This window comes from Lagopus leucura, unplaced genomic scaffold (assembly GCF_019238085.1).
Source record: "Lagopus leucura isolate 7727_CA_CO unplaced genomic scaffold, USGS_WTPT01 Super-Scaffold_100002, whole genome shotgun sequence".
Classification (NCBI taxonomy): Eukaryota; Metazoa; Chordata; class Aves; order Galliformes; family Phasianidae; genus Lagopus; species Lagopus leucura.
The window spans coordinates 9,400,613-9,424,122 of NW_024962263.1; the positions used below are offsets into that span (position 1 = coordinate 9,400,613).

At 40.2% G+C, this 23,510-nt stretch overlaps 1 protein-coding gene and 1 long non-coding RNA gene across 5 annotated transcripts in view; one reads left to right on the plus strand and one right to left on the minus strand.

Annotated features, from left to right (window-relative positions):
• The window catches only part of LOC122178779 (desmoplakin), a 37,173-nt gene that overhangs the window by 13,055 nt on the left and 608 nt on the right, over nucleotides 1–23,510 (minus strand). For all 4 annotated transcript variants that reach the window (XM_042869188.1, XM_042869187.1, XM_042869189.1 and 1 more), the window contains exons 2-17: nucleotides 15,736–15,838; nucleotides 13,944–14,092; nucleotides 13,465–13,639; nucleotides 10,748–10,876; nucleotides 9,606–9,656; nucleotides 8,596–8,757; nucleotides 7,530–7,634; nucleotides 6,305–6,400; nucleotides 5,642–5,767; nucleotides 5,092–5,244; nucleotides 3,808–3,962; nucleotides 3,156–3,282; nucleotides 2,433–2,637; nucleotides 1,715–1,932; nucleotides 769–935; nucleotides 316–454 (exon numbers count right to left, since the gene is read on the minus strand). In XM_042869188.1, the coding sequence (XP_042725122.1) occupies nucleotides 316–454; nucleotides 769–935; nucleotides 1,715–1,932; nucleotides 2,433–2,637; nucleotides 3,156–3,282; nucleotides 3,808–3,962; nucleotides 5,092–5,244; nucleotides 5,642–5,767; nucleotides 6,305–6,400; nucleotides 7,530–7,634; nucleotides 8,596–8,757; nucleotides 9,606–9,656; nucleotides 10,748–10,876; nucleotides 13,465–13,639; nucleotides 13,944–14,092; nucleotides 15,736–15,838 (2,260 nt within the window). The remainder of the gene's footprint in view (nucleotides 1–315; nucleotides 455–768; nucleotides 936–1,714; nucleotides 1,933–2,432; nucleotides 2,638–3,155; nucleotides 3,283–3,807; nucleotides 3,963–5,091; nucleotides 5,245–5,641; nucleotides 5,768–6,304; nucleotides 6,401–7,529; nucleotides 7,635–8,595; nucleotides 8,758–9,605; nucleotides 9,657–10,747; nucleotides 10,877–13,464; nucleotides 13,640–13,943; nucleotides 14,093–15,735; nucleotides 15,839–23,510) is intronic.
• On the plus strand, nucleotides 21,509–22,134 carry LOC122178780. The gene is made up of 2 exons (XR_006178477.1): nucleotides 21,509–21,637; nucleotides 21,800–22,134. It is a non-coding gene; the product is annotated as an uncharacterized LOC122178780 (long non-coding RNA).

Below are 23,510 nucleotides of genomic sequence, written 5' to 3' on the forward strand. Positions count from 1 at the left end.
AATAAAGGAGGAAGTTGGATTTGAAGGCAGTAACTGACATTAATAAACATAGGTAGCCTTGTTCAGAAACTGTTTATGGAGACCTTCCATGCCCTTGGCTTTTCTGCGTGGGAAGCAATAGACAGTGGATGGCAGACCTGTATATTCCTTCTAATAACCTGCAAAAGCATTGTATATCTACGTCAAAATATGACAGGATCAGCTTCTCTGTCTCCTGCTGTTTCAGAAGGCTTTTACCTTCTGAATAAACTCAATAAACTAGTGATGACAGCTACTACTTCTGTCTTGCTGTGTTCCTGGGAATTAGCCTCTCACCTTCAGACAAGCCCGATAAGCCTCTACTTTATCAAGATCCAAAGGAACAGTCTCCTCTTCAGATAGCCTGACTTCAAAAACTTTGATCACATCTTCAGTTTGTAGAATAAGCTGGAGTAGACACCTCAGTGCATTCAAGCTACAGTAAAGAACACAAAACAAGACAAATCAGTTACAGACTGAGGCAGAAAAGATGATAATTCTAGTTACCTCCAGATCATTAACTAAAGAGAATATGCAATAAACAAAGAAAATTCAGTAATATCCACAAGTCTCATTTTTGTTTTCTTTAGTCTTCCAGAAATGAGAAGAAACTTAAGTGTTTCTACCCACATAAAGGAAAGAAGATATAATTTTATATTACTGGTAATAACGGGATTTCTAGACTATGGAATTATGGAAGAATTATGCAAGAAGATGAATAAGTTATTACTACAGCCTCAATTTTCTTACCTGTCTAAGTAGCCAGCAGAAACACCATTAATATTTTCCAGTTTTTGAAACAGGGCATTTATCTCTGATTGCAAGTACACATACTTTTCACAGCCTCTGAAGTTAGGCAGCAAGTCCTTATGCTTATTGAGGGTTTCAGCCATTATTTGAGAGTCATTCTGCACACCCTGAAGAAAAAGAATGCCCAGTTTATGCATTTTTGGTTGCTGAATTCTACTGCATATCTGAGGTTGATTTCCCTATCCAATTAGTCTTATCTTATCTAACTAGCTTGACTGAGAAACAAAGTAGGGCCTCAGCTCGTTTCCTTTAAATTAAGTAACATTATGTGGTTTCTGTTTTGTACGGTCCACAACAGGTAATATCTCTCTTTAAGTACCTCTTCCATTTTGGAACTCTGCTCTGTAGAAAGCAGTTCACAGAATGCCTTATTGCCAGTTGCTTCCCCAGTGGTCATGCCAAGGTCCTCCTAGTAACCTCACTGTCCCAAGGGAATTTCTCAAACTAAATCTATTCTCTTTACTAACTCTCCCTCCAGTCTCCTTCAAATCTGAAGAGCTGGGAGAGAGACAAAGTCTGAGCCTCATGTATGTATAGACAGCTTACTTAAAAGGTAGGTGGGAAAGTGGGGTCTGTACGAAAGAATGTTAACAGTGCTTTAACCTGGATGACACTTAACATGAGGTGACATCCAGTTGACATAAGGCTTTTTGAAACCATACCCTGAAAGAATTTCTCTTCTAAAATCCAAGAGTCAACTTTTCCTACTTAAGCTTCTAGATAAAAAGCTGAATGCCAACCCAAATATATCTTTTAATTGGAAGCTAACTGTGCTATGTGCAGAGTGTGCATGTCACTCCCAGCTGATCAGGAATCCAAATACAGTATGCTCTGCAGAACAGTCACGATGAGTTTGAGATGATCGACTGAGAACATACACAGTTACCTCTAAATCCTGTATTCTGACAGAGAAGTCATGCAGAGCCCCTTGATCCACACCAAGTGGAGCTCTTTGAACCATTCGAATCTCAGAAGCTTCAATCTGACGCCGAAGTTTCTGAAGTTCCATCAGCAGCCAAGCCTCCTGTTTATCATGTTCTCGGTTTCTTTCATTAACTATAATGGTGTTTGAGGTACCCACAGGACAACTCTCAGTTGGAATCACTGTAAAGTGAGTTGGAGGTAAATGTCAGATACCAGAGAACTGAATTTCTACATACAGAAAGCTGATGCAGTGTCAAAGTGACCTAAGCACTGATTTGAATTGTAGAACGGAGAACTGGTAGATCTGGGCCATTAGGCAGAGTCTGCAGCAATGAAATGTCCCTTTCACAAAATGATAAACTTGCTTCCTCGAGTGAAGTTTTGCTTCCTAACAACTGAAAATTGATGGATTAAATTCCTCTCATTTTCTCAACGAGTTCTATGAACTTCAGAGAACTATTCCCAGATACACAGCAATGGAAAGAAGAACAAAACATACTCTTTCCTGGGCATGGCAAGTTTTGTTTTCTGAGGAGACAACAGTTACAGTTCTTTTACATGTCTCTGCATATGTTTACAAGGCTATTTTCACATGAAAAGGAAACACAGCTTTCTCTTCCGCCTCCAACAAGGAAACCCAAGCAGTACAATCTGTACAAGACAACAGGAGGACAACAAACCTGTTTGGGGCTGCCGTGGTTGATTGGGCAGTTGTATTATTAAGGTTTGGTAGTGCTTCTGAGCATCAGTGAACTGCGTCTGGATCTTTCGTTTGTCTTCATCACCAAACATCTCAGAGCCTTGGCTGTTCCTGAGGAATTCTTGGTAATGGATCTCCAAGTCAGTTATTATTTTTTGGTAATCTTCCTTACGCATTGTTTTCAGCTGAAATAACAAAGAAGACAGTCTTGAAAAAGGCAACAATTGGAGAGGATATATGACTAACAACTCATGAAGGAACATACTAATACATCTATTGAAGAACAGAGGAATCTCATTTTAGAACAAAACTGATGCAGGCTGCTCTAGAAGTATGATGCACAAAGCAGCCTTTGAGCTAGATATGTAACAAACATTTCACAACTTAAAAACAGTTTGCAATTCTGCCTTTTACTATGTCATCCATGCCCTTGCATAGTGGGAACACGTAGTACAAGTATACAGTAAGTCCCCTTAGTTTACCTTCATTTTTATCTATATCATGTTTGAATGGGAAAGTGTTTTTCTTCTCTTTAAATAAAATGCCAACTTCCATATATAACTGCTTGTGTAACCCAGCAAAAGGCAGGCCCACAGTTTTGCAGAACATACAGCTGAATTGGAAACTACAAGCACTGTCTGGAGCAGCAGAGGACAGGTCACGAATGTCCCTGGTCTACAGTTAAGGCCTGCTGTAGTCTCACCTTGGCAATAGTCATCGCTCTGATTTTCTCAATGTCAATCATGCAATAGTGCCAAGATACCAGGCTCTTCATGTTGATATACAGCTGGTTCCACAAAGCCAGAATAGCTTCATAGTATTGCTCAATTCTGAGATGGGAGAAGAAATTTCATGGTTAAAACTTGTAGTTTAGTAGCTTAGCTAAAAAATATCACAAGAAACAGTTATGGATGTTAAGTATGGATGTTGGATGTTAAGTGCTTTAAGGCTTTTCTCTAACAGAAAAAGAAACAAACCTGAAAATGAATTTATCCATAACTTTCAGATTAATAATGAGTATAACAATGAATACACAGCTAGAATTCCAAACTAACTCCAGTAATTTGCTTAAGAGTATAGGTAGCCACAGCTAACAATTTTTTTTTCACAGTGCCAAAAAGAAAAGAGCAAGCTAAGACTTTTTTCTTCTCATAGGAGAGGCTAAAGTAATATTATGCACATAATTCTAACTACCAAAAGCCATAAAAAATTATTAACAATAGAACAAATCAGGCTTTGAGACAGAACTCACTCTTTTAACAATCAGGACATGTCTGGCATGAGCACAGCAATGCCTGAGCTGGATCCACTCAAGCCACCTCGTGTCTGCAAGAAAATTCAACTTGGCAACTCACTTGGTAGCAAGATCCACTGCTAATGGATTTGGGGGTGGGATGATCAGACTAACAGATGGCACGAGCATATCCACTCCTCCAGGGCCAGTCACCAACCACTTGCTGCGTTCATTGTTGTCCTTCAGGATGCATTCATCTCCTTTGCGCACTGTTTTCTGTAAGGAACATAGAACAACATGTTTGTTCTTTAGTAAGATGGGGTTTCTAGGAGAGACAGGCAAGGATGATGTACCTAGATTACAGAACCAGGAGTGCTTAACAGCTGCTATGTGCATGTGTACATCCCTGCTTGATATTAACTCTGTAAAACTAACTGGGAACCACAGAACACTCTAAGCATCTGCCAGTCCAGCTGATGATCAGATCTGGGGCTTGCCGTGACATACATCAAAAGACAGAGCGTGGGCACATGGGTACTGTAAGCTACACAATCATTTATGGCTGTAAGCCACCCCACAGCAAGCTGGAAGCAAATGGATGCTTAGTGCTGCAAATCATACTTGAGAAGGGACCAGGAGCAAGTGCCACAGAGCTAGATTCACCAGCAATGTCTGCCAGACGTTCTGACACCCTGAGGCCACAGGCCTGGATGGTGCAGCTTACAACCCACACACAGCCAAGAGGGGAAAGCTCCTCCTATCATTTATCGTACCAGGAGTCCCCGTATCATTTTTGGACATCACTAGCAAAAAGCCACAGGCTTTACACTGACCTGATCATTCAGAGTCTTTGAATTTGTCTGGTCTTATCTTCTCCTGAGCAGATTCTAGCTTGTTTAACTGTGAGGACGATTGCCAAGCAGCCAGGCAAACACTGCCTACGTTTGTTTTGTTTTGCTTATAGTTCCAACAAGTAGTTAGCTCTGCGTGGGCTGAACTTCTGTGATTCCAGAATAAAGTGTGATATGGAAGATCACAGAGAGTGGATAGCAGAAACCCCAGATTATAAACACACATCACAATGGTCAATTAGTGGTCACTACAGGAGTGCAACTCAGTGAGTCAGGTAAAAAAGGTTTTACAGATAAAACATAGGAAAACTAGGTAACTGGGAACCAATAAGAAAAAGAGCAAGTAGAAAATACATGTAAGCATGCTGTTAAGAGACAACACAGAAATAAACTTCAGCATATCCAGCACTTAAGAGGAAGAAATCACCACCATTAACTTCATACTCCTACTTGCAAAAATGTTACACCTATCAGCTCAATTGTTTGTCTACTAAATCATTGGCCATATTTTAGTTTACATTATTTTCATTTCAGCTAAAAAAGGGACACATTACCAGATCCTGTTTGTAGTCACACAGAGCCTTGAGTATAATGGGCTTGTTACTCCTGTAATCTGGGTTACGTGGCTTCAGCTGCACAATCTTCCTGGATTTATTCACCAAACTCTGCACTTGCCTCTTGTATTCAAGAATTCTCTCTCGTTCGTTCTGCAAAGATCAACTGTAGGTTAAAAACTCATTCTAAAAAGAAACCACATCTAGTTCCCACTAGTTTATTTAGAGGCATATATCTGGAGCTCACTGTAGGCAAAAATTTCTTTATCTACAGGGGGATGTCTTAAGCCTATAATGTAAAATTGTAGCTTGAAGAAAGAGAAGAGAAACAACAAATAAATTATTTTTGCAACTTGAACAAGCTGTTGTTTTTTGTACCCATTTGTAGGCTATCTCAAGAAAAGGAGATGAATATATCATTAATGATTCAAGTTCACTCAGTACTGTTTATCAACATTCCATTATATTTGGGTTAATATTTGGTCTCTAAAGGGGTCAACTATTATCCATGCAAGGCAGAACATTATCTGTGAGTAGGATGGAACAGTACCTCCAGCTCCTTGATCTGCTCCAGCAAGCTCTGAAGTGACATGCTCTTATCACATATGAACTTCTTTCTGATGGAGTCCTGTAAATTCTTCAGATAGCTCTCTGTAGCTTGGGCCTCCTCAAAGAACTACAGGAAAAGAGTTGTGATTTCAGTTGCACACAGTTCTCACAGAAATGTCTACCACAAATTAATGGACTCCTTTCATGAGAAATCCCAGTTCACATCCAGCAGAACTGCAGCATTTACAACAGTTTGATAACGCTGTGTTACATCTAATTGTGCATGGATTTAAGAAGATTTTGGTACAGAACAAATACCTGTGGTAGGATTTACGCTTTTAACCAAACTTTTGAAGGATGGGACAGATCTCCCACAAACTATTAATCACATTCACAATTTGTCCACTAATTTCTTAAAACTCTAACATGAGCAAAACATGTAGACAGCCGTCACAATTCTTACTGGTGGAAAAGCATAAACACAGTTTTATGTTACCCTATATTGCTAGCTAGTGAAGTGAGCTCTTAGAAATAAGTCAGTTCTTTTTATAAGTGTGTATGTTTTAAATGTTTTGATGCGAGAACATGAAGTTTAAAGTAACCACTTGTGAACAAGTACTTGCCTAGTACTTACATAATACAAAAGTAAGTAATCACTACCCACCTGAAAGTAAGCTGCATTCTCTTTCAAATGAACATCAATGCACTTGGTGATCTGAAGAATCCAGCTCCACTGAGTTTGCAGTGTGTCCATGTAGGCCTAAGAAAACAAATAATATCCAGAACTCAAATTACCACATGGATCTCTCTTCTGTATCTAGACTCAAGCACAATTATTTAACTTGAATTTCTGTAGAGAGTAAATATCTACTAGAGCAAACTAATGTACACCAGAATGAGGTAACTCATGCAAATAGTTTCCCTGCTTCTAAGTGTCTACCTAACTGAAGGCAGTTACATACCTGTTTGTGGGTTATAAAGAGAAACTTGTTCTTGACTTGAATTTTGTTTGATCAGCATAAAGCCTGAAGTGCATGAACAAAGGGGTGAAATGCAAAAACAGCAGTGTACATGAAACATTTCAATGGCAAACTGTCCTCCTTCCAAGGGGTACTGTCAAACAATTTTTCATGATGGCTACTTCTATAGCAAGACGTCTCACATACCCTCCATGTAAATCGTTTGGAAAGTTACATACTGCTTTTTACTTCACTGCTGAAGCCCACAGTGATTTTTCTTTAAGGCAGAAACTGATCACACAGTGAATTATGAGTGAATTCTACGCAGTACGATAGCAAATTACAAACTAAACATATTGAAAAGGAGAAAGAACTCTGTTTTTGTGAGTTCTTTCACACATTTAAAACAACAGCAGTTCCTAAAGAGTAAGATTTTTCCTCAGTCTTGACTAAGGTGTAGAAACATACTATAAATTTCAGCTGCAAAAAGTATTTGCACTAGATTAAACATAAACCCTTAGAGGGTGTGGCTATCTTCAAAACATGCCTATTGAGATAGCAGGAGAATGGCATGTCTTCCTGCTATATTCCACTGCACTGAAGTTAACTCACATGAAATATAGCAATTTCAATATATTTAGACAACTCCCTAAGCCCCCATATTAATTTTTACATGCATCCATCATCAAATTTGGTAGCAATGAGATCTCTCACGCTCTTAAGAAGTCCTCAGTAGCTGTGTCTGCAGGTTTGCAGGAGGTAGTAACATTTATTAGAGCAGTTCTCACAATTGGATAAAAATTGATAGGGTTTTTGGCAAGCCAGCTGTTCTCATGTCTAAATGCAGCATTTCATTTGTCGACTTTCACTACGAACTTTTCCCATACAGCAACTAAAGGAGCAAGTTAAACCACATGAGGCTTAACTCACCTCAATTTTGTCTGAAGCAGGGTGCTGGTTGAGCACAAGCTGGTCACTTTCTTGCTTTAGCTTGTTGAGTTCTTTTTCTTTAAGCTCCAGTTCACTCATACGTTTCTAATAACCAAAACACAGTGTTAAATGAGCTTCCAAAGACACAGAACTTAGAGTGATTTACTTAACTTTTTCCTGGTAGTTTGTATAATGATTGCATAAAAGCAATGACTGTATAAAATTATCCCTGCTAACAGTGCATGTTAATTCTACTAAATGCACTGAAGCTACATATGAAGTCAGAAGAATCAAAGAAGGTGTTCATTTTAGTTCTAGTCTCTAGACTTGCCACTTCATAGAGCAAAGCACCCAAAATGCAGCTTTTCTTGTTGAAGAGGAATGATGAAAGCAAGAATTAGTGCATCTTGCAAGATCCATAACAACTAACTGAAAAAGAATAGAGAATCTCCTTAATGGTGTGACTTTCATTTCTCTTTTACTCTGATGACCAGCACCAACACTGGCTAAAGAAACACATGCTCAATTTCCATTTGTACCCACAGAAAACAATTAGGAGAACTGCAAGCCAGTCCTGATGGTGCTCTCAATGTGCTGAGACCATCAGGGGAAAAGAGAGTAGTTCCCTCATGTGTAGCCTTAGCACCTGGTGAAGAGATCAGGACCACATCAGGGATCACTAGCCCCTGCATAAGCCCTAACAGGGAGAACTGGGCAGCTTGATTCAAGTCCTCTAGTTTAGCATGCATGCACAGGCTACGTGTAATTACTAGCCCTCAATGAACTGTACTGATAAAGCTAGTATCCAAGGTCAAATGAATACACAGGTGGCTGAGTGTGAGTATTATCTTCCAGTTGATGTTTAATCTTGATTCAAAAGGTTGTCACATAGTACTTAATCCAACAGTGTTTTGACAATAAAAAACCAAACAAACAAACAAACAAAAAAATCAATAGATTCTTAGTGAAGAAATGCCATGATCAGTTCCCCTGAGACAAGCTGCTCCTCCCTCAATATGCCAAAAGAAAATTCCAGGGCAAGCAGAAGGAGATTGTGCTATCTTACAGAGAAGGCCTCCTGCTTCCTGGAGATATCTGTGTTCCTGTCACTCCAGTCATAGAGAAGCTCCTCTTCCTCACAGTCATTGATCCACATGATCTCTCTGCTGGTTGCTTGGATAAGGTTCTGGAATTGACGGAGCTGATCCATTCTCTCAAAGGAGTATTTCTGCAAGGAATTCCAAAATGAGAAGCAATAAACACAGAAGAGGCTGTGCTGGGTGGAGAAGGGGAAGCCAAGAGAACAGCATGCACATTCATGCGTTTTTTTATCTGAACTAAGAATAACAGTAAAATCCACACAGCTATAAAATCTGCTGGCAATGGACAAGGGATAACATGCACAGATTTGAAGAACAACAGGGATCTGAAGTCACCAGGTTCTTCAGTTATTTCAAGCAAATGCAGCAGATGTGCAGGCAGGCAAGCAAAAAGACACGGGGAAAATAAAACGCCTGAAAATTTAACCTGGCTTTTACTTCCATTTGCTGCTGATAGTATACCCTTCATTTTGTACCAGTGCCTTTTGCACAGATAATAATTCATGAAAAGATTCTTTCTCTGTCCTTGCATCATACTGCATATCTGCTATTTGAAATGCACACAGGAAACAGCTTCCAATCCCACGGGTTAAGTCTATAATTTGCACAAGATTCTCTGTGTTTTACATGATGACATGGGTAAGACACACAGTCCTCCTAACATAGACCAACTCTGCTGCTATATCAGTTCCTATTAAGGAAGTAGACTACTACTCTGCACCTGTTTAGTGATCAACACCTTCACCAAGGCAGCTTCACCACTGCAAAGTAGGAACTTTCTGGTGAGGGTAAATCAATTATAAACCTGGCAATGAATTAATCTCAAGTTCGTGCTTCAAACTGAGCCTTATATAAGCTACAAAGCACTGCTGAATGGCACTACTTATATATGCATCTATATTGACTCTCACACCAATGTTAGAACAAAAAACATTTATCATAGAAGGCATCAGACATGAAAACATCCTGTGCTCACCAGCAGTCCTTCGTATTCTTCCTCCAGCTGATGAACGGCAGCCTTCTCACGCTGAAATAAAGAGCAAACATGTAGTGTGCCTTTTAGAAATTGCCTTTCTTTACAGAGCCAGCACCACAATGTTAAAACTTCAGGTGGTAATTCACAATGTCTGCAACGGATCCAAACAGGTCAGCAGCAGGTTTGCACCAGTGGAGGACCAGAAGTATAAAAACAAGACTTGAGCAAACAAATTTCCCACAGAGATGTTCATAAGCAAGGTTGAACATAAACCCTGTAATACCACAACAGCTTCCAAAATCGGATCTCTTTCTGAATCAGACTCTAGATGGCTATGGGGAACAATCCAGTCCTTGAGCTTTGTAAAGACTATGAAGCAGTGTAAATTATGACCTGAGCAGCATGCTCTGATTTTATTCTTGTTTCTATGAATGCGAGTGTGCATAACCTTGGAACTAATAATTGATAGGGCTACCCTTCCTACTTTTTGAATAAGTAGAAGGAACAAGGGAAAAATAACCCTTCCACTCTAGCTTGTCTGAGAAAACAGAGCTCCAGAACTGAATCTTTTTTCCTTTAGATCCAACTCCCTCTCCTCTTGTCCACGTGAGGAATTAACAGAAAAGAGTTGAGATAAAGTAAGCCTTTCTCCTATACCTAGCTGTTGGGCTAATAACTGAAGAAATTAACTACTGCACTTCTTTATTCCAATCACAAAACTTAGATAGATGAGAAACTGCAGAAGGATTAAACAAATACAAAAAAGTTCTAAACTTAGCCCACAGTTTGGGCTAAGCACCTACATAATCCTTTCACTTCCTTATGTTAACTTAAGAAAGTGAAAACAATAACTCTTGGCCATTCTCTCACCCAAAATATCCCAATGCGTAATTGCCAGTTTGGGTACACAATGATGAAACATTAAATAACACTAAACTTCCATTATAAAATTCTAAGGAAAGAAGTGGAGCACAAAATAATCGTGAAATAATAAATATTAGGATGGAAAGTTGTTGCTATCACTACGTCAATGCTTTCTCAAGAGAAGCTCTGCTGTTCAGTGTTACTTGCTGCAATGGAACATTGGCAAGCCAAGGTTACAAATCCAGACCAAGCAGTGCATAAGGGAAGACAGTAATTACCAGATCTGTTTTGACTTTGTCCAGGTGCCAGCGATAGTCTCCAATGGCATTGTGAGTTCTTCTGTGGTCACTAATCTGTTGCTCAATGGATGCTGCATCAAACCCCCATTTCACCAGCTCCATTTCAGCCTAGGCAAAAGGGACAGCATTTGTACTTTCATTTCAAACAAGACGCTATAACCTAAATCAGAGCAACAAGGTTGAAAGAAACATGATCATGCAGTAAGAAGGAAAACTGCACTGTAGTTTAGAATGGGGGTTAAAAATGTCTTTAAATTGCCTTCACTTCAACTGCGTGAGAGGCTCTCAAAATAGAAGAAACAAAGTAGGGAATATACTTAAGTTTGAAATTAGATAAGATGAAGCACACTCATTAGTATAAAGTTTTCTACAACACTGTTCATAATACATGTGAAAATGTACAATCATGTTCTGCAGTCCAGTACACCACATACCATTTTAATTACATACAAGTAACACCACTGACTTCAGTTAAATTCAGTCAAGCCAGACAAAAAAAACCAAGTAATTAATTTAAAAACAAAAAACAAACAAACAAGAAAAACAAACAAAAAAAAAGAAGCCAAGCTATGTATTAAATAAATTGAAAAGATTATAAAACATGTTGTTTGTCTTGTACTTTGGCAACTTTTATTATAGGATGATGAAGAAAAATCTCTAGAAACAGCATTTGAAAGAACAGTAATACACCTGGATAATTCCTAGCTTGAAAACTGTCTGACTCCAGTTCTTGGTTTCATTATTTGCAAATACTAAAATCCACCAAATTGACAGCTCAAATCCTCAAATTCCAAAGCATCTTTTGCTCTGTGAAGACAATCACAATCCATCCTTTTATGAATGCCTCTGTGAGCATATGCACTGTAGAGAATTATGTATCTTAATCTTGGGTTGGGACTCAATTTGGTAATTACCAGCCTGGGGCCAAATCTCTATGAGTCAGCAGATGTCAATTAAGCCTGAACCACACTCAGGCGTAGGGGTTCAAAGGCAAGGGCTGAAAACGTTCTGAGAAATGAAACCATTTTACATTCAGCTATCTAAAAGTTACAGGACTTTGACCCTTCTCAATTATATTTATACAGTCTAGAGAGTCCGTAGCAACAGACTTGAAAGACTGCCAACATGCAAACAAAGGCTCTCTGGATATCAGTCCACCTTCCTTAATTTTGCAATGGAAATCTGACCAGCCCTCTTACCACCTGGCTCTCCTGTCAGCACACCATCCAGACACAAGATACAAAAAACACAGGCAGAAAACCACCACAGCTGCTCAGACTTTTTTTCTGCTATCTCATCATGTTATCTTGGTCACAACATGAGCCGATAGTAAGAGAGAGGGAAGGAGAGGTAGGCTGCAAAGTTGAAAATAAACCTTCCCTAAAAAAAAAAAAAGCTCAAAAGCCAAATAGGAAGCCTCAGCTTTGCTTTAGAGACTGAAAAGGAGAGTGAGTCTTTTTCTTTCACTGCAGCTATTGTGTGGGAACTCAGCTGTAAAGTGCTTGCTCAGTGAGGGGTGCCTGAGCAGGGAGTCACTGGCATCTCTGCGAGGTGCAGCATGTTCAGAATCTTTCATCACTGGAAGGAGGCCCAGTGTCTGTCCAACATCATTCCTCAAGCCATGGCAGGTCTGATAATCAGCCTACTCTCCCACAGTACGTGAAGAGCAATCATTATCTGCTGCTGCTCTACTGGCACAATGCCCGTAAATGTTAGCACTCAAAGGAGTGCATCTCCACTTCCCTTTCTTCCTCTAAGACAGGTCGTGATATGGGAGGGCACTGGACGACCACACTATGACTGGCACTCACATAAGTATGGGAACTGTACACAGCTCTCCCCTGCTCATTTGGTTTGCATAGCAGCCACCTGGTAAACACCATATGTAGATAACAATGACAGGATCACTAAGCAACAACCTAATAAAAGAGAGACAAAAATACTGCAACTTCAAATTACAGGGAGTCTGCAAATTCTGTCTTGGGCCTCCCTGCTCCTTTTTCTCCTAACTATCTCTCAGTAAGTGCTGTCCAACTACAAACACAAAACTTCCACACCAGCAGCACAAGAACACTTCAGGCTCTTAATGCATGCTTCTACTCCAGGCCATACCATCAACAGCTGTGGATAGGCAAATGTATTCTGTGCTTGCAGCAGGTACACATGAAAATGCTGAAGCTGCTTTTAAGGCAGCAACTTCTGGAAGTTTAGTCCTGTGGAAGTTAACTCTACTTTCTAGCTCCCATTTTGATAAGGATGTAGTAGAGGAAGAAAAATTGCAAAATACTGGGTAGTAGTTAAATCTATGAAGTTGGCCTCATCTGTAAAGAGTTAAAAAGCATTAAGGAAATATGTGGAAGGAAGGAAGGAAATAATGAACACCATAATCTCTAGCAGAAACATGCCAATGTCTTTTGTTATGTTAACAGTTGTGTCTCATTTTTTGTTTTCAAATCTGACTTCCACTTTTTCCCCTGCAAAAGATCTCCAAATCCATTTTTGTATTAGCGAAAACTCACCACTCATAAAATGCTGCAAAAAAGAGGAAAAAAAAAAGAGGAACTTGGAAACAACTTACTATCATCTAAACATACTTTTAATGCTCTACTAGCATTCATAACATCACTGCATGACAAGGTGATATTCATAAGCAAAATTAGGTTTTATCACTGTCTCTAGGTTTTGTACAGACTTACCTTCTGTTGCCTCATCCAATTTAAGCATTCACTTGTGACACGTTTTGTATACTCATCCCAGCCTGAACCACTCTGAGAGGAGTAGCAACCACCACCTTTGGAGCTGGCCCTCCTGGCACGGGGAACACTGATGGCTTTGTACAGAGCACGCATTTGCTCTTGAAGTTGAAGCAGCCTGAAAGGGAAGGAACCAGTTACTTTCTATCAGGCAAACACCCAGAAAACATGAAAACAATACAGTTCCCATCTTTTACTGAACCATTAGATATTCAAAAATAAATGCTGATAGCACAGGTTGTAAAAAAAAAATATATATATCATGTCTAAAATTAAATTGTGACAACCAAGACTTAAAAAAAAATAAATCACTACCATTTCTTTCTATGTTATTATTTTCTGCCTGCCACATCAGAGAACGTTTCAAATACCACAGGATTATATCAGTCACGTTCTCTGCCCCAGCCTTTCCCTGGTAATACCTTTTCTGATACATTTCACAGGGCTGATTCATCTGCCTTAGCTCTCTGATCAGCCCATCCAGGATGTCCATTTGGTCATTTGCCTGTGCAAAACATTCTTCCAGATCTCTGTTTCCTCTAATCTGAACACCATCACCATATTTCAATTCCTAAAATTAAAAAAAAAAAAAAAAAAAGATGGAGATTAAATATTTACTGCATAAACTTCACATTGTTTCAAGAGTGATGCTATGAGGACCAATAATTTTTAAGAAGAATAAAAGGTTTCAACTGCTAGGTCTCTGATTGACAGATTTAATTAGCTGAAGTCCAATTACTAAAAGATTCATAGTCATTTGAAAGTCCTAATTACAAATAAAACATACAGAAAAAATTTTAAATAAAGTACCAGATAAACATTTCCATAAACAACAGCACATTATGACTGAGTTTTATTTCAGAGGAGCCAAGACAGCACTCAGTGCACTGAGTTTTTAAGACCTCATGAAGTAGGAATGGCTTTTGTGTTTAGAAGGCAAGAATCAAACATTCTGTCCAAGCTGGAGTTGGTGATCTCTTCTCCCAGTTCTTCAGATTTTTTCCTAAGATTCTAAGAGCTACAGCCATTGCTTCTTTTCTCACAAAATACACCCTGCATCTCGTCTGCCTGGCATCAGCTGCATAGCCAGGTGTCTCCAGTGCACTGGACCAGCATGGTCATGGTGCTTCAGAGAAGGAAGACAAGGCCTTTTGATCTCATCCTGCACTGACAAGGCCATGCTGAACTAAACATAATCCAGCTGTGATTTGATTCTGCAAAGAAAATGTTGATGGGCCTCGTTACTTAGTCCCATGGGAAAAAAACAGCAAACAAAAAAACAGCAATGTTGTGTCACCAAGCTGGAACTAAACATCGCTTCCTTTTAACTTCACTGCAATAATATTAATCCTTAACAAGAGGCATTATTTACTATGGCATTGATTTTTATGCAAATACGCTCTCACATGCTGTACCACTGAAAAGGAAATAAACTGCTAACAACAGAGTTCATTCCCAGAAGAATTTTCTGTTCACTGAGGGTCAAAAAGCGCACATTAAATTTCCTCTACTGCAAGCACTGCAAACAGATTCTAGAATTCAATGGCCTCAACAGCAAGATGTGCTCACCATCCTGCACTTCCTTTGACTTAGTGACAACCCATCCCCAGATACAGTGGGTTTGTGTGACACACAGCAAAGCACACAGCAAAGATCATCTGTACATAGCTCAGATGAAACAGCTGACCAGATTTTAAGCTTATTTCAAATGCTTCTTTAGAAATCAGCTGGAAAAACAAACGTGGTGAAGGTTTTTATGACAGTTATTCAGATTAATTATGGCTCAAAATTATGATGACACCTGACAGGATACACTAAGGGAGGGTAAGTGGCCATAACATTATTAGCATCTTCACCAGTAGTGGCCTTGATCACTGATAAGATGAAAAATGAGATGCATTAGAATTTGTTCAAAAGGTGTTTTATTGTTCTTTTTTGGTTTTGCATTTTGCCTTTTAAAATCAAAAAGGTCTCCTTATTTTAACCAGCTGCACGTCAATCAGTTTTACTGATCAATGACTGTAGACAGAAGCAAGAGATCCAGTAAGGATGTATGTCACTCCACTCTAAGGGTAAGTGGCAGCTGCCTCACATAAATTGCTAAAAGGGTAGAAAAGAGATGAAGAACCACAGCCACTGTATTCAGTTAACAATGCAGCACTCATTCCCTACAAATACTCATAATCATTTTTTCTAAGAAGAAAAAGCACTCACAGGCTGTACTATGAGCTCAGCTCTCATCAGGCAATCCGAACAGTTTTGCAGAAGCTCCTGAATGGTGTTCTGACGTCTGGTAACTGTACAGGTTCCATTCTGACTGTTGGGGAAGAGAAGAATAAGATGAAGTAAGTACAAAGTAACCACACTTCACAAAGAGAAACGTTTAGTAGGAATTCCCAATAGCCACAAGAAGTTATGTGAAATAAGAAACCTAGTTAAGCTTTGGTGGCAGAAACATGCTTGGTCTGCTCTCTCCTCCATAACTTCACTGTGAAGTTTAATGCTGATTCCACAGTGGTAGAGCAACTTTGACATTGTGCATCAGCAGACATGGAATAACTTCACCGCAGGATCGTGCAGAAGATGGAGCCTCCCATGAAGTTAAGAGAAAGGTTTTCTTCCAGTACAGGTATTTGCAGCTTTGACAGACGAAATTTTGACAGTAGCACAGTATAAGTAAATTATTCATGATCTTTCTTAGAGTCAACACATTAGAATGTAGTTACATTATTGCATACGTTATCATGCCAGCCACTGAACTTAAGAGTATAAAAAGATCACAGGATTCTCTGCTATGCAAGTGCATGAACACACACGTCTATACAAGTATACAAAGGGCCTTTTCATAGGAGGAAATTATTAAAAAAAATCAGTGCAGTGTCTCAAAAAAGGCATTACAAGATGCTTAAGCTATTACAAAAACAGATATAGGGGCTGGAGTCAGAGGACCTGTTTTTTGACAACTATGTGAAAGGGAATCTTGGGGGTGCCATGTAAAACTACTAGTTAAGAAACACTAGAGGAGAAAACAGCTAAGGTAGATAGTGGGATCGTTACTATTGTCTTGTACATAATCCACTGCAACTGCACCACCAGAAGGTTGCTTTTCCAGGATTTGGTCACCTTGGGATCCTGCCACCAAAGTGAGCCACTGCTAGTTGAAGGTGGGTGAGGTGCTTCAAGCTAGGAATCATTCCTTGCTGATAGAATCAGAGCTCCCAAGCAAGCTCAGGCAGCTCCCAAACCCAGGCGCTTGCCAGTAGAACTGAAGTAAACCTTACTAAGAGAGGATAAGAAACAAAGAGGCTTCCACACCTTGCCTAGTTCTCTGACTGCAGTGTTCATAGCAGGTAACATCCTCCATTTTAATTCACTGGAGGCCCAAATCTTCCATACAACACTAATATCAAAAAGACTATCTCTGTGCAAGCCCGTCCAACGCTACATAACCAGGATGTCATTTGGATACTCTGGAAAACTTTCCATTGACTCCGATCATACTTAGCAAAAGGAATTGTGACACATGGTAGAGCTGTCCTTGGGAAAAATCACTGCTGTGAAGGGAAACATTCAACAGTACCCTTTAAGAGGGCTTCTGAAGTGTGTGTAGCTCTTCCTCTAGCAGCCTGTCATTCTCCTTCCTATGAGCATTTCTTGAATAAGTGGTAACAAAAACTTTAAAGCTGTTCTTGTCAATATCTGGGAATAAACCTTTGAAAACAGAGGCAGGACTGGAGAATCACTGGATGACCTAAAACAAGCTGTACACACACAACTCTTGCTTACACCATGACCTTTGGCTGCATAAACACTGTACACCCTACTGTGCTATGCATGCCTGTATATCTTGGAAACAGCTTAAAGAAAGCAGCTGCACAACTGATTTTATGCCAGGTTTCCCCATTGGTTTCCTTTTCTAAATAATTCCTTCACCTTAGGCCTCGCTGTTGTGTTTGGATCGAGACGTATCTGACTGCATTTAAAATTTACATTAATTATACCTACAGTTACGCTCATTAATGAAACACTAAAGAAGAGAGAGGATTCTTCCACATGATTTTCTCTTTTTGGAACATAAGAAGGGTATTTTATTCTTCAATTGCTTTTGTAATCATCTCCTGATAGCTACAAACGCCCGATGTCCATTAAAGCCAAAGGAACCAGACCTCTCCTCTAATAAATTAGCATTCCTCCACCAAGTTCTGTGTAACTTGACTGACCTCAAAGCGATTAGCTCACCTTACACTGAGAGAAGTCTGAATAATGTCCAAACAATGACTGTCACAGTTAATACTAGGAGAAACTGTGAAGAAAAGGTGCTTTCTAAAACCAAACTACAAGAACAAGTTGGTAGACAGAAAAATACAGAATTGTAAGTATTGTGTGTTCATTCCACTGCTTTAGAATACCACATCCAGCATTACTGCCCAAAAATTCAAAAAGTTGGAAAGCTTAAGATGGCTTAATACAGATGAGCAGAATGGATTGAAGGCAGGAATAAATGCCTTGTAGCATGAGCTTCAGTGTGAACTACTAAAATCTTTAAATGTAGACCTGTAACTTCTTTGTTTATTGCTATGGGGGCATTCACAAGAAAGCAGCAAACATTTGAGGCTCTCTAGTCTGTCTAAATAAAGACATAATCAAAAATAACAGCAGAAGTTGTAGCCACACAAAATGAAACCAGGAAAGAGCACGGCAGCTCAGCATTCTGGGTCACGGCCAGAACCAGCAGAAGCCCACAGAAGAGATTATGGTCTGGAGGAAGAGCTCCACCAAGACAACATGATGTGAGGCCTTTACATCTCAAAGAGGATTTAGCTACACAAGTATACTCTAGAAAAGCTTACCTCAACATATATTGGTTGATTTATCAAATGCAATGAGGACAATCCAACATGGACACAAATAAAATACTTGTCACCCATGCAAGGAGAAAGTATTTAATAAGCAGTTTCAAAACCCTCAACTCTGATTTGGATGGTTGGACTGGATGATCTTGTAGGTCTTTTCCAACCTTGATGTTTCTGTGATTCTGTGATTCTGATACACCTCTTCCTGAAGCCAACAGGCCTTTAATGGGAATGAATAGATCAAAGCAAAAACCCCTACATAGAGTAAGGAGAAATCCAACCTTGAAATAGAAGTAAAAATCCAAAGAAATACCATATTCTACATAATAGTGTACAGGAAGGAGAAAAACACTGGACCATAGACATCTTTGCAAATCCTAACTTGGTGGCATTACAATGTGGAGGCACAAAAGAACCTGGACTTCTGAAGTACACTCATGTAAACTAAGTCCTCTTTAAAAAGATGTTCGTGGCCCTGAGAAGGACATAGGACCCTGACAGTTCTCACATAACACACATAGTGGTTTACCTACGAATGGTATTTTAGAATCATAGAATAGCTTGCATTGGAAAGGACCTCAAAGATACAGTTCCAACTCCCCTGCTGTGGGCAGAGTTGCCAACCACCAGCTCAGGCTGATGCCCCATCCAACCTGGCCTTGAACACCTCTGTGGATGGGGCACCCACAGCTTCTCTGGGCAGCTGTGCCGCTGTCTCACCACACTCTGAATGAAGAATTTCTTCCTAATCTAAACCTCCCCTCTTTCAGTTTAAATTCATTCCCTCGTCCTCTCTCTTCTCATTTACATGAACAGTATTAAGGTAATTGTTGATAGCAGTCACGATGACATTTTGATTTGGTTTTAACCCGACATCATCTAAAGCTTAAACATGTGAATGGGATCCTGCAGCATCAACATTGTGGACGCGCCAGGCAATAAGAATAGGCCAGATTTTCAATTGGTCTAGAGCACAGCTGTAAATACAGAAAGAATTTTCAAACCTTCCAACTATCTGTGCAGAAAGGGAAGGAAGTGGAGCTTGGACCTTTCAGCCAGATTTACAATACAGGAGCGCAGGGGCACCTACTGAAAAATACACACATTTGCAAGATCCTGGTTAATGGCTGTGCTGCTTTGTGTCTGCAAACCCTGTGGAACAGAGCTGAGCAAAACAGCCCAGGCTGCTCCAGACCTTACCTACCTCCTTCTACCTGCATCTCGACATGCCAGACTGCAATATATATTTTGAAGGCAACTTACGAATTTTAAAACGGCACTATGAAACCAAATTCTTTATTAAAATGACTTGATTTTAATAATCATTAATTACTAAAGGTAGAAAAGAAAACATATGGGGATAATGTCTTTGTTTTAAATCTCTGAGAATACTTCAAAACGCAGAAGAATCACTTCTGATTGGGAAAAGATCTCTTTACTGTGAGGCTGACAGACACTGGAACAGGCTGACAAGAGAAGCTGTGGAGTCTCCTTCTCTGCAGATATTCGAGACCCATCTGGACACTTTTCTGTGCAAGAAGACCTCCAGAGGTCCCTTCCAACTCCTACAATTGTGTGAGGGCCGCAGATGTGAAGATGTGGCTCTAGGGATGGGAGAGCACCTTCATGCTGCCATCGCTCTGTATAATAGGCCTGTTACCTCATGGTAGGGCAGAACACACGGTTCCCTTGCTGTGCTGCATTCCTGCTCTCCCAAAGAAACATGAAGAGCACAAAGCCCTGTTGCAGCCTGTTCCTGCTGCAACACCTCTCCACTTCAATGCCCACTGAGCTGAGCTGTGCTCAGTCATTGCCTTGCTGGTGAACCGTGTATTTCTGAAATAGGTTTGCACTTTACTGGTAAATGCTATCCCCATGAGTGCTGCCACTGTCCAGAAAGAAGAAATAACAGATGCTGCTGTTGTCAGAGGGCAGTGAGTCCAGACAAGCACTCTGGAGGGGGCACACAGAAGCACATCCAGCTGGCAGCACCGCAGAACTGCTTCAGTTCCAAATGCTTTAGAAGCACAAAAGGGATACTTTCACCCAAAGACCTGATTGAAGAGGGTGCACAACAGGTCAGAATAATCCCTGTTAAATGTTTTGATTGCTCTACAAAATATTTACCCTTTTAGAAACTCAAGGCTTTTTTTTTTTTTCCTAATTATTATTCAAAAAGTAAAAGAAGCTTTAAGAAAGGTCTTCTTGCAGCTCTGAAGTTATCAAGCAATTCCCATAATTCATCAAGGAGGCTAAAATAGGCAAAACAATAGCACCTCCTATTTTTTTTTTCCTCCATTCACACAAACTTGTTTGAACAAGCAATAGCTTCATCAAGGGATTACCGGTATGGTCAGGGTAGACAAGTTAAAAGAAAAACCTGAACTGGAGCAGCAATCTCCAGCACACAGGCTGCACCAGTCATCAGCAAGCTGTTTGTGTGCACCTGGAAATCAAGTGTTAGGGAATGGATTTGATTTGTAGGAAAAGTCTGACCAATACACTGGAGAGAAACCGATAAAAGGTAGTTAACAGCAATATCCATGCAAATACAACCAAAAATTAAACTATAGTTTGCCTGAATACAGTTTAATTGAACTCTGACAGCCAAACACAACTGTCAGCAAACAATCTGTGCATTGCAGGGGAGTTGGACCAGATGGCTTTCGAAGCTCCCTTCCAACTCAAATGATTCTGCGATTCCATGACCAGGAATTTTCTTGCGTGCTCTCCTTCTGTGCTTTATTTGCTCTTACTGGCTCCATTTTGGCACGCTGCAGCCTCATCCAACACTTTCATATTTGAAAGTACAGAACACACTTGTAGACTGCAACGTGATAAATCTCAAAAGAAATCTGTATCTCGCATTATTGGGCTCTTAATCCTTTTAGGTGTGTGCAAAAAAGTCAGTGCTGACACATTAAAACTGCCAGGTGCTTGCAGTGGAAGCTGCAGGGTTTCACAAGGGGTCCGGCCACACCTGTTTGTAGAAATTCTCACACTCCTGAGCGGGACTTTTGCCACCGGGATGAGTCACTGAGAGCAAAGGCACCATTTGCAGAGGCAGCAGCTGGTGGCTACACGCATGTCTGCACTGCTCACTCTGGGAGAGAGGTGCACCTGGAGCCCACGGCACGGCACGGCACGGCACCCCCTCCAATAACAGCCACCCGAAACATGGCTGCGCTTGAAAGCAGCTTTCATGCTTTCAGAGACGAATAGCTTGCAATGGAACCGATCTCTCACCGGTACCTATAAAAAAGGTGAGTTAGGAGAAGCACAGTGTGGTTTCTTTACCTCGTGGCAGCATTACCAGCTACTGATAAGAGCTGTTCTGCTGGCTCTGTTAGCGCAGCAGGCATTTGGCAGCTCAGGCACATTCCTTACTCTCTGTTTTCTGATAGTTCTGTTTGTCACTGGGGCAGCTCTCATGGCCAGCACAGCACAGCAATTCACCTTGGGCAGGATCCTGCAGACCACCACAAGGCCAACGGGATGGGCGAAATTGCAATTCTGAATCTGTTTCTTTTAAATTTACTCAGTCTGCCAGCCCCCTGCAAGTAACTTCAAGGCTTCAGTGTGAATTTCTGACTCCTTTTCTACATGTAAGGCACTGACATTACATCAACCTTCAAACATATCTCGTGTGTAAACCAATTAATTCTTACAGCAAGGCATCACTTGGTAACCACAAATCTTATGCTCTTTTTATTATTTTTTCGCCTGATCTCAGCCATGACAAATAAAACTGCAAAACTTGCTACTGTCTTCTTCTCTGCTAGCATCTCCCCATTGCAAAGGCATTGATAAATACTTGGTTGATGAATTTGCAGTTCAGAGGTGTATGACTCAACGTCAAGCTGAGTATCTGTACCCAGGGCCAAGCTCATCCTGAGTTCCCAAGCCAGAAGAAACTGGGAACGTTGTAAAAGCACCTTGCTGAGCCCTGAGGGTAAGGAGCGGCTTATATTGCTCTGTGACTAACGTAACACTCAGCACAGACTTGTTTGGCAGAATACGCCCCAAATCTTACAAGACCAGACCCTATGTTGAATCCTACTGCGTTGAAAATTCAGCAACAGGAATTTTCCTCATTGAAAAAAAAGAAGCCTCTGTCTTTAGGTTTGGTAACTGGCACTGAAATTCAGCATTAACAATATCAGGCTTAACAACAACCAAAACCAATTCCAGAGACCACAGTCCTGGTTCTGCAAGCACAACACACATAGGATTCAGAGCATTTTCTGCACGTGTGCAAAATCAGGCCTGTTTTTTTTCCATCATTTTTTGGGACACATCATTCAAGTCAGCACCAATCCAAAACAAATCTATGCCATGCGTAAGATGCAAGCACATACAACGCATTGCAATTACTTATATAAATGTTATGGTCAGACCTCTTCATGTACATTATACATAAAATACGTATATGTATTTGAATCTCATTAGCAAGGGTCTTTAGTTCCACAAAAAGACGTTGGAATAAGGTGAAAAGGAACTTTCATTGTAACTTCCTTGCCAAAAAAGAGGTAAGAACATTATCTTACAGAGAGTCAATGAAAGTATGTTGATGGAAGACTGTTAACCTCTTCATCAAGCCTGTGCTAAGGGACCACTGAAAAGTAAAGAAAGAAGCATCTAGCAAACTACGTACTTGTTTGCATTACCTAACAAAAGCCAAAGAATGCTAAGTAAAAGACAAGTATTTATTCTCTAGTGAAAGCCAGACTAACAGGGAAGTCACACCACTGTAACAGTGCTGGAATGAAGTCAGGAAGAAGAACAGTGAGGAAGCAACATGCTCTGTCATTAATTTTTCACGTCTGCCTCTTAAAAGCAGTACAACCCCTCGTAGTGGAGCATTGCTGGCAAAACGGACCCTCAAAAATGCAACACAGTGACAATACTTCGGAGTCCTAACACTCACTCTCCCTTGGTAAAGCACTGCATTGCTCTAATTATATTGCAATAATAGGTATTCTCGTATTACTGCAGCAGTAGGTGGACATGTCCCAGCAGCAGCTAATCAAAAGGTACAAACGAAACCAAAGGTGAAATGAAGAACTAAGAATTGTGCAAAGCAACAAACAAATTTGGGAAGAACACAAGTTTGGTCCTTCATTCTTTGGTCCTGGG